At 41.7% G+C, this 13,401-nt stretch overlaps 1 protein-coding gene across 3 annotated transcripts in view; it reads right to left on the bottom strand.

Annotated features, from left to right (window-relative positions):
* Window positions 1–13,401, bottom strand: part of LOC117603351 (uncharacterized) — a 118,610-nt gene that overhangs the window by 22,192 nt on the left and 83,017 nt on the right. Inside the window, exon 7 of one of the 3 annotated variants that reach the window (XM_076688099.1) lies at window positions 1,301–1,370. The exons of the other annotated variants lie outside the window; for them this stretch is intronic. Coding sequence (XP_076544214.1) covers window positions 1,305–1,370 — 66 coding nt within the window. The 3' untranslated portion in view covers window positions 1,301–1,304. The remainder of the gene's footprint in view (window positions 1–1,300; window positions 1,371–13,401) is intronic. 3 annotated transcript variants of the gene reach the window in all.

Below are 13,401 nucleotides of genomic sequence, written 5' to 3' on the forward strand. Positions count from 1 at the left end.
AAATACCATCGATCGATTGATTTATCGTAGTCATTGTTGAAAATGTACGCTCATACAAGGCTGTCTGGTCGCTGGTATATTAATGACGATCTTCCGCGAGGCTACAACATGCTCGAACGTTATGTACACCATAATAACGAGAATGATGATCGCACTAATGCACATAATTAAGGCCCGGCATCGATTCCAATGCATGTCTGTGATAACATGTCGTTCGTGCATTAGATTCTCAGCGCGTTGGATCTGGCTGTGTACCAGGAATCGATATAAACGATCGGGAGAGATCATTCTTCAGGTACGTACGTCGATGAACATCGGGCGATAACAGGTACGTGTAAAGCTGTTTATCAGTCGTTGCGACACTTTTTCGTCTGCCTTGAAAATCAACCTTATCTATTCGATTCCATTAAAGTTCGCTCGTTTATCGGATACAGAGATTGTGGAATGAAATTCACGTTGCAACTGGTTTATTTTTAACCAAACAGACTTTTTGTAATTATTTATTTATGATATTTAATCTGTAATAAGCGCTGGTGCGAATTCAGAGTAACAGGAAAAATTTCTTTCAGAGTTTGAAGGTAAGTGGGTTTCTTTAATTAAATTTAAATCGGAATGGTAAAATTATCTAAATGAAATACCTAATTGTCTGTATTGAAATAAGAAAAGTATCTGAATGATTTGTAACTGCACGGATTATTAATAGAGAGATTTGTATCATGGTATTTGAAGTGGTAAAACTGGTGAAACTGGAATGATAAAATTGGATGAAATATCTGATTTTCTACTGTATCATAGAAGAAAAATATTTGCACGATTTGTAATTAAATAGTGCTCGAATAACGTTTCAATTTAAATGTAAGTTTAGAAATATTTACCATGTATGAAAATTTAGAAAATTTAGAAAAGAACGTCATTAATTAATGAAGCTTTTAATAATATCTGAACAATGTTGACTCGATGAAACAACGAATGAAAACTGTCAGTAAGGTCAAGAGAGAGTAAGAAGAAGATGCTTCATCATTAAACCGAAGCCTCAAGCAGGATGATAATTACATTATCCCTGATAAGATCAGGAATCGACATCAGCCGTCATTAACGCTACAAGAAGAGTTAATTTTACGATTTGCTAACACCCTATGTCGTCGTGACGATCGATCTAGCTTTCACTAAATTCATTTTTGCCACTGTCAAACACGTAAATGGCATTCTCCCACGTTTCTAAGCCCCAAGTGACTCGTTAAGATCTTCCTTTGTAATAAAGTTTTTGTAAATCTATTGTAAAATTAATGATAATTCATACCTCGTTAATAAAAGTTACCATCACAGGCAGTTGTTGTTTGACTACAAGGAAGAGTGAACCATTTTCTTACCTGAAACAAAAAAATAATAATTTGTTAGAAAAAGAATTGAACAAAAGTATTGAAAAATTTGATTGGATAACGGAAAAGGAATTGAAAGACCTTACAAATTCTAGGACGAATTCTTCGTCGATCGACGCAACTGAACGCGGAGAATTTTCCATTGCGATTACTTCGATGAATACAATTCAAATTTAACAGTTGCATGAAAAATTCCTATTGAAGTTAAGAATGTTCACGTTGGGAAATTCCATACAACGTCATTCTTTGCGCATAGCAAAGAATGCATTCTTCTGCTTCGAATCTAAGAAATTTCTGATTATTTGCTCACTTAATGCAGCCAGATAATCGTTAACCTAATTATTCAATAATTTTCTTAAAGAATTCCAATATACGCTGTTGAGATAATAATTTACGATTATAATTTCAAAAAATTGTGAATGCAACTGTAAATTAACTATTTATCACTTAAACTTTTTTGACAATCTTCAACTTTCTAAATTTCATTTGGAATGTAATTTCATAGATACGACTTAATTAATGACGTTTCAATCATAATCTACGACTGGTTATTATAATATATAAGACAAGGGGTTAAATAGCTCAGGCAGTGTATCTTAATTAACACAAACACGTTCACGCTGCATCTAAATCAGAGTACAATAAATCCTACGTAAGAAGGAGTGGCGAATGCAAGGAATGACCGACCTACAATGCAATTTTGAAATTGCACAATGCACTGAATCTAGATTATTCATTCTTTCCTACCGTTTTCACCAATTTCAGCCCTTCTATGTTTCGAAATCTCCTATTTCATACGTAAGCTACAAAATCAATCTTCTTAATTATACCTCTTTCATCGAACAAAACATTGTTCCACTTTTCTGTTCATCGAACGAGTCATTTATCCCCTTCAGCGTTTCAAAACCCTTTGCTATTTACATGAGAACGGGTTGAGTTTCCCACTCAATCATAAAAACAGACAAAAGAAAAACTCACCTTCCTATAATTCATCAGTCTATCGAACACGCCCTTGTTTCAACGCAGGACAAAAATAAATAAGCAAAGTCTAATTTCTTCTTCTTTCGCGACACGATCTCAGGCATTGCCGTGTTTCGTTCAGAAAATTGAATAATTTGATGCCGAGTACCGATTAATTTCGCCGGTAAACAACCGAGCGGAACATTCTAAAACCGATGTAACGATATTTCGAGAACCATTAGGAGAGGAGCACTCTTCACGAGCGAAGCGAAGAGATAAACGAGGTACACGGTCGCGGCCGGACAGAGACAGCGAGAAAGGGAACCGTGCAACATTAAATTGGGATTAGCCGTCGGTAGAGATGGCTGGTAAGTACAGGGACATTGGAGATCAGCACCGCGACAAAGCCACGAGGGCTTCGGTAACCCCTGATGGCCACTGCGGCACCCGTCGACGTGAAACAGAAGACAACGAGTATCAAGATCGCGACGTGTGTGGCCGCCTTTAAGGACGCCTCGAAACGCGCCACGTACTGATCATCGTCCCTCCAACAGAATTCTAACAACGTTAGACGATCTCCGCTGTTTTCTAACTCCTTTCTCTGAAATGATTCTCCGAAACTGCAATTCTTCTTCCATTTGTTACAACGTTTGAACCAGTGTTTCACAAAGTGTGCTACCCCCCGGGGGGACGGGAAGAATTTGGCGAGGGTACGCGAGCACCCTCAGATTAAAATTAACAACCAATCAAACAATTTCATCCTTCTCATTGATTATAACGAATGTTATTTATTTTATTTATATTTTATTACGAATGAATTTTATAAAAATAAATATATTTCGATATGCAATTTTTGTTTTTTCACGAGGGGTATTCAGTTTGGGAAATCAATTTCCTGTTTTATATTCATCATTGTACATCAACGACTCTTATCATTCAATTCGATCCACTTCCAACCACCATCCTCCATACACGACCCAAAAACCCTTCGAGAGCATCTCCGTCATCGCTCACCGGATAACCGGTTCCCGTTTTCCAATCGGTAACAATCGGTGCACCGCTTACTCCCTGTCGAAGGCTCGCTTCCATTTCGCCGGTGTCGATTTATAAACCGACCGTTCCATCGCGCGAAATCTTTTCATCGGACTTCCGAGAGCGCGTAGCTGCATTCCAATAACCGATCCCATAAGTTCCTGGACGAGCCGCGAGACGAGAGACCGTCCGCCACGATATTTCATCCGGTCGATAGTATTACGGCTGGGACACGAGCGGTAAAGGTGGCCGCGTTCGTATTAATGCAGATCGTTGAAGGGTCGTTGCAGCACCGAGTATAACGACGATAGAGCCCCTGGCGCGATTAATGCCGATTAAAAAGGCAAAAGTCCCGCCTCTGATCATTACGCCGATGGAACCGGTGCTGGCAATTCTCCCCTCGATGTAAGGTAGCCGTCGCGACCCTTCTTATTCTATTCTTTTTTTTTTTTTTTTTTTTATTATCTCTCTTTATTTCATCGTTTTAGCTTCTTCATGCCGGGCTGGATGTATCTTTTTTTTTCCTTTCGTTTTATTCGTGAAGTGATCTCGGCTGAGGTCGCTGCCGTTCCGAGCCCCTCGAGGGGGCCAAGTAATTACTTCTAGTCCCGGCGCTGAGCTTCGCCGGCGGTTCGATAGCCAAACTTATAATTTAATGGTTAATTATATAAGGAGTCGCCCGCGATTCGGCGGAGCCACTGGGCGGACACGGTGACGTGCAGGAATGCTCTCGATCAACCGTACACGAGACTCGTTTTCCTGGACCCCTGCTTCCTCGGGAACTTCGCCCTTACGGTTCACTTTTTTAATTACCGAGAAGCCCTTTCGACTTCGGATCTTCACAGCGATTTTTAAAAAAAATGAAGGATAATATTGATGCAGCAGCAAATGCGAATTAATAAATAATTGATAAAGATCTTTACACAAATATTTTAAAAAGGGATTTTGCAGAAAGGTGCCGATAAGTTTGATTTCAATTGGATCACGAAATATCAAAATTAGCCCGTAAAGAACCGATATTACGCGAGTTTTCGACCGGTCGGAATATATGCAGGCTTCTTTAAAAATCGTTGCTTGTTCGAGCGGGCAAAAAACTTGGCCACTTGCACCTCGTTCCGAATAAACGCTCGAGCATACCAGGTATTACGAACTACCGAGGGCAGAAATTGCCGACGGAGTCATCTCTCTCTCTGTTTCTTTTCGTCGAGGAATGCCGCACGAAAATTATCTAAAATCGATGCCGAGCAATCAGGCTGGACAAATTTGGTCAACGCAAAGTGCTGCACACGGCCGGCAATCTGGACAGCCTCGTTTCTGAATCGGCCACGGTTGATTGATACGTATAACGTGGACAACGTATACGTTATGAATATTGATAAGCTGCCATGAGTATCTAACCCACGTCTTGATCGCATTCCACGGCCTCCAGCAACAGCTGTCCACCGATATATTCTCGGTGATGTTTTAAACAAATTATCAATTTTATGATCAATTTCATTTACGTTGCTTTTAAAGAGGTTAATAATTTGTGAAATTAATTCCTGTCTATCTATCAGTATCTTACAAATCCGAGCAACGAACAGAGATAACGGTACCTGAAGGGACCCTATCGTAATTATGGACGATGATGGAACAAGGTCGAAAGTAGAGCAAAGCGATTACCATGGATCTGATACGCATCTGTCCACTGGACGACGTAATGGGTATGGCAACAAAAGAGGATCACGATGGCCATTTCCGAGAGAGAAGGTGTCCAACGACAGAACCGAAAGATTCCAGGATCAACCTGTAAGCCGTTCCGCGTCCTCGCACATCAGGCGTGTCTCTTCTTGGTCCGCGAACGCCCGGAGCGATCATCGAACGAACTTACTCGATTTCTGTTCATCTCGACTGTCCATCAAAGCGTATCCGTGCGATAGATTCCTCGTCACGGTTCGAATCGACCCCTTCTATTCTCTTCCCGTTTGCGTGGCCTCGATTTACTTCGAGAGAATTGAATTGAATCGCTCTTAAAAATTTTTCATTTGCCTAATTATATCGCATTACGAGTTTAGTATTTTTCAGATTGAAAAAAGTGATCGTTTCTAAGTATCTAATAACTTTCAAGAACCACTGTACACTCTCCCGATTCTATCACGATTCCCGTTGACAACAGGTTCCATTCTCATTCGAGGACTTCGAGTAACCGCTCGCGGAACACTGGATCCCGCGACGATATCATCGTTTCGTGTAACTGCCGCTGCATGAGAAATCGAAACAGAAAAGAACTCGACTCGTTCCACGTAACCACCGCCATGGGAACATCTAATCAGCATACAGTCTACGTCACTGTACCAATAATTACGATGACTTTTTATTTTTCAAATTGTAAAATCGTCGAGTGAAAATTAAATAGACGAATCCATCCAGGTGCAATCGATTGATTCAACTTCAAAAGCTCCCGCGATTTACGAAGCTCCTTGCGCTTTCTCCGCGCTCTTACGTAAGCCGAGCTGGCAAAAAGGGGATAAACTAGTCTGGGAATTCTCCGTTGCTATCGGAATTCCACTTTTTGCGTGGTCGCTGCTCGATTGAACAGAAGAGAGGATTTCAGAGCGAAGGAAAGGGTGAATGAATTAAGTGTCTCGTCGTGCGAAAGAAACATAAACGCTTCGCTAGTTTCATGGGAAGGTAATTGATCACTTCGATTTAACCATTTATCACTCTTTCTGTAATTTATTTTTATTATCCTGGAATTCGAAATCTGAAACGTCGAACATCAGTGACCTTTATAACAGAAGTAAATTCGCTTTTTTTCAGAAGGAAGAAGAGAAGGAAGTAGAAGAGAAACTACCCCTAGTGGAAATCGGTCGACTCACCGTGTTATTTCTGCATTATGAATAATGCATTCGCGATTGCCACTGCTGATACAGAACGACTGCATATAATTACACTAGACCATGATAATTACATGGAACGTAAGAAGGGACTCTGTGATTTGGGCTTGAGTTACATGTTGATGCTCTTAACCCTTTCATCATTGATCAGGACCAAAAATATTCTGAAAGTATTCTGAATATTTAAAAAGAAAATTAAAATTCGAAATATTTCTAAAAAGAGTTATTAATTTTACAAGACAGCTGTTAATTAAAAATTCAATAAAGGCTCTTTGAAAGCCTTCGTTTCGTTAATAATTACACAAATTTTTTTCGTGCATAATTTATAGCTACCGATAATTATTCGTCACTGAAATTCGAAGAACGTGGCAACAATATAGCTAAAGTAGCACAATCACACAATAATTAGCACGATTGAAGTTTCCATAAATTTCGTTCCTCAAACGCACAGACGTACGTACAGACAATTGCATAATTCATAATCGTCGACCAGCATCGCGGGATCAGATAAAACCGTCACGAAAGCGCATTCCTCCCGCAAGATATTCGCGGAATGTTAGCAAAGATCTCGACTAATTTACCCGGGCGAGGAACGTGCAATTTGTAGCAGGCCGAATGACCGATTTTCTGCCGTTCGAACGTTCTAAGTAGGATAATTACAAGCACGTGCTTCGTTTCCAATGGGTGGTATTAGTTTCCTTTCAATTTTGGTTAAATAACCCCTAATGATACCTTCGAAATTACCTGAAATTAAATGCATTAACCGGTGAATTAGCTCGAAAGAAAATAGTCTTCGAAATAAGAAAAATCCCACAGCTTAGATAAATAAAAATACATTAATAATATGTAAACTATAAATGCATATAGCTTTTTCAAAGATATAAAAGGAAGGGCACGAGGTTGTCGTAAATAAATCTCAAAGTCTTTTCAGTACGGTCTAATGAAAGTTCTTCGGATCGGCGCCATGAGTCCACGGGCGATCGTAAAAAGATAATGAAGAACGACCGCGGGTGTATCCGAATAAATCGAGGGGCCGTTAAATGGGAAGCCGAAATGCCCTAATTGTCGATACAGAGACCCCCTATTGGTCCCGCGGTACGTATAATTACACGAGAATGACTCGGCGCGACGTAGAAAGATCCTTTCGGCTCTTATCGTCCCTCCTTCGATCCGCTCCAAGTCATTTAATCCCGTGATGACGATCCGAGGTTCTGACCTTCGGCTTTGCTTACGAGTATACCAGCCATTTTGCGGGTCATACCCGTTTCCTTTGTCCCTTTAACCCTTTCAATCCCCAATACACTGTTACACGAGCTAAGATCATCGCCACTTCGAAAGGAACTCGTTCTTTTTGCAATTTAATTACGTTATTCGTTTCAATTTTTAATTTCAATTTTCCATTTAAATGGTACTTGGAATTCTAAGGATTCGAAAAGGAAGCTACATCGAAATTTACGTTTTCATCGAAGCTGAAGGAACGCTGAGGCATAAACGCGAGGAGAGGTCGACTAAGGCGTGCACCAAAGCCACGTGGCGTGCGCGCTTCTGTGATTGCAGAGTTCGCCCCGTCATTACCTGACCTCACCGTGGCCTTTTCACGAGAAGACTTCGAGGTTCAGGCCGAGCGTGTACGTGCATGTACACAGCTGCAGCAACCCACGTGATATCCTGGAGATACCGGAACGCGTGTTCCAAATCGTGCATTGATAGAAGCTTGCACGTGGTCTGCTTGTTAAAAGCAGGTAACACGTGGAGGAATATTACCATACGACCCGAATATCGTTGCACGTAGACAGTTTTGAAGTTTACAGTAAAGTAATATCGTTCCTCGTGCTAAAAAATCTGATTAATGAATTCACAAATTACTTTGGTCGCGACAAACTATCCTGTCGGTTAAAAGAAAAAAAAAGAGAAAGGTTGACCATTTTCGTGGACAACGTAACTTGCAACGGCGTTCGCCATTACCATAAGATCGTCAAAATATGCAAGACAACAACCGGTCGTCGAAAGAAGCGTGTATCCTAATTAAAGAAAATTATGCAACCGACGATCAAACGGTGGTACATTAATTCCCGCTAAACGCTGCCGCTGATTATAATTTTAAATCAGCGACCGTAAATTTCGCTGAGCTGACCATGCCGGCCCATAAATCACAATCGAATACAAATTGACCGTATCCGCGAGACCCAGCTACCCCTTTAATCACCTCGTACCCCAGTCAGATAATTTCTTTAAGTCTCCGTCAAAAGATGCTTCGACCCTGTCGAAAAAATTACAGAAAGACAAAAGGCATTATTAATCCTTTGTCAACCTCGAATTTTGCCATTGAGTCATTAAATGGACTTGAAAATAAGACTGTTATTTTCTATATAACAAAGACTAAATGAGAAGCGGTAGAGGAAGAAGAGGAGCAAAGAGAATGAGAGGAAGAAAAAAGGGGACCAGGGTTCGGCACGACTACCGCATCGAGACTCGAGTGCATTTGTTTGCCGTTTCCATGAGTTTCGACCTTAAAAGCGTGCCGACGGAACCGACTTCGCGGATATCCTATCTCGCGAAGGGATCTCTCGGCGAAGATTTTTGCGGCTGTGACCGCCTGCGCCAGCAGGAATGCGTTTACGCGCTCCTGCCTCCGAGTAAATCTCGTTAAAGGCTTCCAGACGATCAGGAGAGGGCGAGAGAGGGCCGAAGAAAAAGTGTCTATAGGCGTAAAGCGGTAAGTATATGCATAACAATTTCGCAGAAGGTTTCATGGGCTAGTTGAAAAAGAAATTCACCGGAGGGAGATGGTACGTACTTTCTGATACAGAATATCTAAAAGAATCGAGCGACGTAAAGGAAAATGCAAAAATTCGTTTTTAAAAAAAGGTGCATCGCTGCACTTGATTTGAGATATCTTCTAAACTATTTTGTTTTCAATATTTTACCCTAATACTTTCTGATGCAGAATGTCTAAAAGAATTGATCTACGTAAAGAAAAGTGCAAAAATTCGATTAAAAAAAAAGTGCATATGCATCGGATAAGTGCATCGCTGCACTTGATTTGATATATCTCCTAAACTATTTTGTTCTCAATATTTTACCCTAATACTTTCTGATGCAGAATGTCTAAAAGAATCGATCTACGTAAAGAAAAGTGTAAAAATTCGATTTCAAAAAAAGTGCATGTGCATCGCTGCACTTGATTTGAGATATTTCCTAAACTATTTTGTTTTCAACATTTTACCCTAATACTTTCTGATGCAGAATGTCTAAAAGAATCGATCTACGTAAAGAAAAGTGTAAAAATTCGATTTAAAAAAAAGTGCATGTGCATCGGGTAAGTGCATCGCTGTACTTGATTTGATATATCTTCTAAACTATTTTGTTCTCAACATTTTACCCTAATACTTTCTGATGCAGAATGTCTAAAAGAATCGATCTACGCAAAGAAAAGTACAAAAATTCGTTTTTAGAAAAAGTGCATGTGCATCGCTGCACTTGATTTGAGATATCTCCTAAACTATTCTGTTTCCGACATTTTACCCTAATAAATCTGATGTTGTGTTATCGGGGGAATGCTATGAACGGAGCGGATTATCTGCGTTTGCATTTTATAATTTTGTGTGTATCAATCGCTGATATACACGAAGAATAGTTGCCTACTTATTAAGTATGATGATTAAAATTAGAATTTTTTCGAATTAGCGTTAGAGGAGCGAAACTCTAAAACAAGTGTCATTTTATTTAAATTCAACACTTACCCAGCAATAATTAGACTTTATATCTCTGTAAATTGCGCCACGGTGGCGAGCAGCCGCGAAGCACAGAGATCCAGAGACAATGGGGTTCTCGCGAAACAATGGCTGTCTCGTAGCCGGTGCTCGGTTCAGCGCTATAAACAATACCGTAGAGAGGCCCGGCTGATAGGGTCAAAGGGTCAGCCCCTGTGGGAGCTCATGACTCTCTTTACTCCTCTTCATCCACCTTCCAGACCCACCTCCGCCTCCACTCTGGCAGGTTCTTCCTGAACGAGGTCACGAAATTAATTTTTCCTTTCTCACATGAGAGGGACGGCCACTGCTTTGTGATGCTTTACGGGTTTCGCTCACTGTTTTGCTACCATGTATACAATTGCACTTGCATGTTGCGGGTGTAATTATAATTGCAACGATCCATGGTGCACGTTACGGTGGGTTTAACTCGTGGTTAATGTTTTTCTTCGAGAATGGATCTTACCAATCGAAAATAAATCTTCAGGAATAATATTTACTCAGTGCTCGCAGAGAAATTCTTGAAATAAAGACGAGACGAGAGCGAGCAAGCAAGAAAGCAATCAATATCAACAGAGGAAACCCTCTCCCTGCTTCCCGTCCCTAATAAAAGGCTTGTTCGCGAAGCGGAAAAATGGGGTAGCGTGCAAAGCGAAGAAGACAGCGTAAAAGTCTTCTTACATACATTGGCAAAACCGCATCGACGACATAATCACTGTGATCGACGTAACGTCGGCAAAAGTAGAGACTCCGGTGTTCCTCGAGGACAAATCCCATCCTTCTTCAACTTTCATCCCCCCTGGATAAATTTCTCCCCTCTCTCGCGGCGAGTTTTTCTCGGGCAAAGTATGCAGCTGCACGAGCGTATTTCTGGCGCGAGGCAAGCTTGAAAAGCGGCGTCGCGGCCTACCTCTAATGACAATGTAGATGTGAATCAAGGTAATGATAATGCGTGGCTAGGCCGACACGCTGTACACGGATACGAGCGCATCCGTGCGTAAATCGCGAACAGAGTGACGGCCGAGCTGTTGACGTGTCACGAGATGCGTTTCGGCCCCTCAATTTCCTGTAATCATCCGCTTCGTGTCCCAGCTTCGCTTCTTCCATCGCTTTTCGTCGAATCTTCGTCGTTTCACGCTTCTTCGTATCCAAGTTGAATCGTGACAGATAATCGTTTGGATAAATTGATCTCGGACACTTTTATCCTTTTTCTCAAATTATGAATGTCAGCTGCTTCTTTGCAGTAGTCTTAATAGTACGCTTGCATATAAAACAATGAACTCTAATTGTTACAGAAAATGTCAGGAGTCTCTTATGAAACAAGCAAAATGAAACTGAATTTCTACGCGAGAGGTACACTGCAACGAATCTGATTGCATAACATACACGGAATCAATCAATTTGAACCGGTGAAGATGCGCCGCGACGTCGATCCAGTTTTCATCTGATTCGCTCGCGGAATTCCGCGTTGCGTCAACGTTTCACGACCCCACGTAGCGAGCCATTAACCCCGGTAGGAACGAGCGCCGTTGAAATTGCGCTTTTAGTTTAATTATAGTGAAAGTTTAGTCGGCGCGCGTGTACGTGTACGCAATAGCCGCGTCTCTGTTACGGAGAAGACCACGTGCCTTTGTTTCCACGCGCGTTCCTTCCTTCTCCTTTTCTCTTAATTGCGATCGTTCCAATTAACAGACGTGTTTCCACCGTCCATCCAGCGAAATTCGCGGAATCTACCGTTCCATTGAAAACGATCGAGAAATTCCTTGATCGCTTCTACAGGTGATTTCGTATCACCGTAAAGGAACTGATTACACAAGGCTACTTGAAAGTGGACGTGATGGAGTTTTAGAAATTTTTGAGAGAAAAATTTAACTTCCAAGTTTCATCCTTGGAGAATACTCAGCAGAAATATTGACTCCCTACAAAGTCATCAGTAATACTGACGAAACCATCTCCAAGGAGACTAATTCCAAGGGAAAGCTTCGACTATCAAGCACAATGTTTTTTTTCTTGCTTCTCCTAGCAATGATGTTTCCTGACACAGTGAAATAAAGCAGCGACGTGTTGCGATCGCGAAGCGTAACAGATCACGACATTAATCGCGGATCATACTCTCGAAGCTCATGCAACTCCCTTATTATCCATTAAGATCAATCATTGTTTTTACCATTACGTTTGATAGACTGAGTTGGAGAATAGCGACAAGAGGATGACCGATTCGCGACTTTCATCCGACGGTGTTCAATATCTTTCTTGCACTTTCTACATTCCAGCAGCACCGGTTCACGCGCATCGTCGATTACGCGGCAATAAGCCGAGCTACACGCTTTTTGCCGCTGCGGATCCGGCTTGATTAAGTTTTTCGCGTTATGTAAACAGTCGGAGGCGGATACATTGCACGGTAGCCGGTCGAATTTTTTGTTCGTAAACGCGAAGATGAGTTATACCGGCTGACACGTTCTCGGACGAGGATCGAGCATCTTGGTAATAGCTGCGAGAATATCCGAGCCTTAGAAAATTGATGAAACCGAGTTTCCCTCGTGACTGTAGCGTTTTGAACAGAAGTTTTTGCGAGTGGTTAAGAAGTTTGCTAATTAGGACGCGAGAGGAAAGGTAATGGTGCCAGTGTCTTGGATTAAGGTTGATATTTTTAAGAATGACTAAATTTTTTTAGAAAAACTATCAATAAAACTAATATTCTAAAATCATGAGCAGTGGCGACTCGTAGCTAAAATTAGTGGAGGTGCTGCTCCAGAAAGTTTTTAGCTTCTGTTCTAAAAAACTGGCACTGCGGGAGCGACAGTGCTCTCTCTCCCGCGCAGTCTCGCGCGCAGCTTCCTATGTGCGCATGCGCAGCTTCCTATTTGCGCATGCGCACACAGTTAGACACCACGCCGCTGGAACTGTGAGGCGCACAGTTCTATACAAAGATTTTTGTATCTTTTTTATAAACTGGGAGATGGCTACTGACATTAAGCTTAAGGATTATCTATTGTACAAGTATAAAGAAAGAATTAAAGAAAAAATAGTGGGTGCTGCAGTTCCATAGTGCCTATACGCGAGCCGCCACTGATCATGTCTGACCACCGGTTATGAATCAAATAACCCTTTACTTTTGATCGAACCTGTACGATAAGAACATGTCCGACAGAACGTTCGGTCGGATGCTGCCGGCGGGGACAATTACGCAGATGTGTGGCTGGCAGAACGGTACGCGTGAGCGTGTCGTGCATCTTCGGGATCCTCGATCCGCATTCGAGGCCCGGCATGCTCACGCGTGCGTGCACACCTACACACGCCCATCTATCCGTACGCTCCTGTCCAGAATTAGCATGCACCACACGGGGAACAGGGATGTGCGCGAGTGGTCGACAGCCCCCTCTACGTGAGCACACGTGTGCG

Source organism: Osmia lignaria, chromosome 4, assembly GCF_051020975.1.
Source record: "Osmia lignaria lignaria isolate PbOS001 chromosome 4, iyOsmLign1, whole genome shotgun sequence".
Classification (NCBI taxonomy): domain Eukaryota; kingdom Metazoa; phylum Arthropoda; class Insecta; order Hymenoptera; family Megachilidae; genus Osmia; species Osmia lignaria.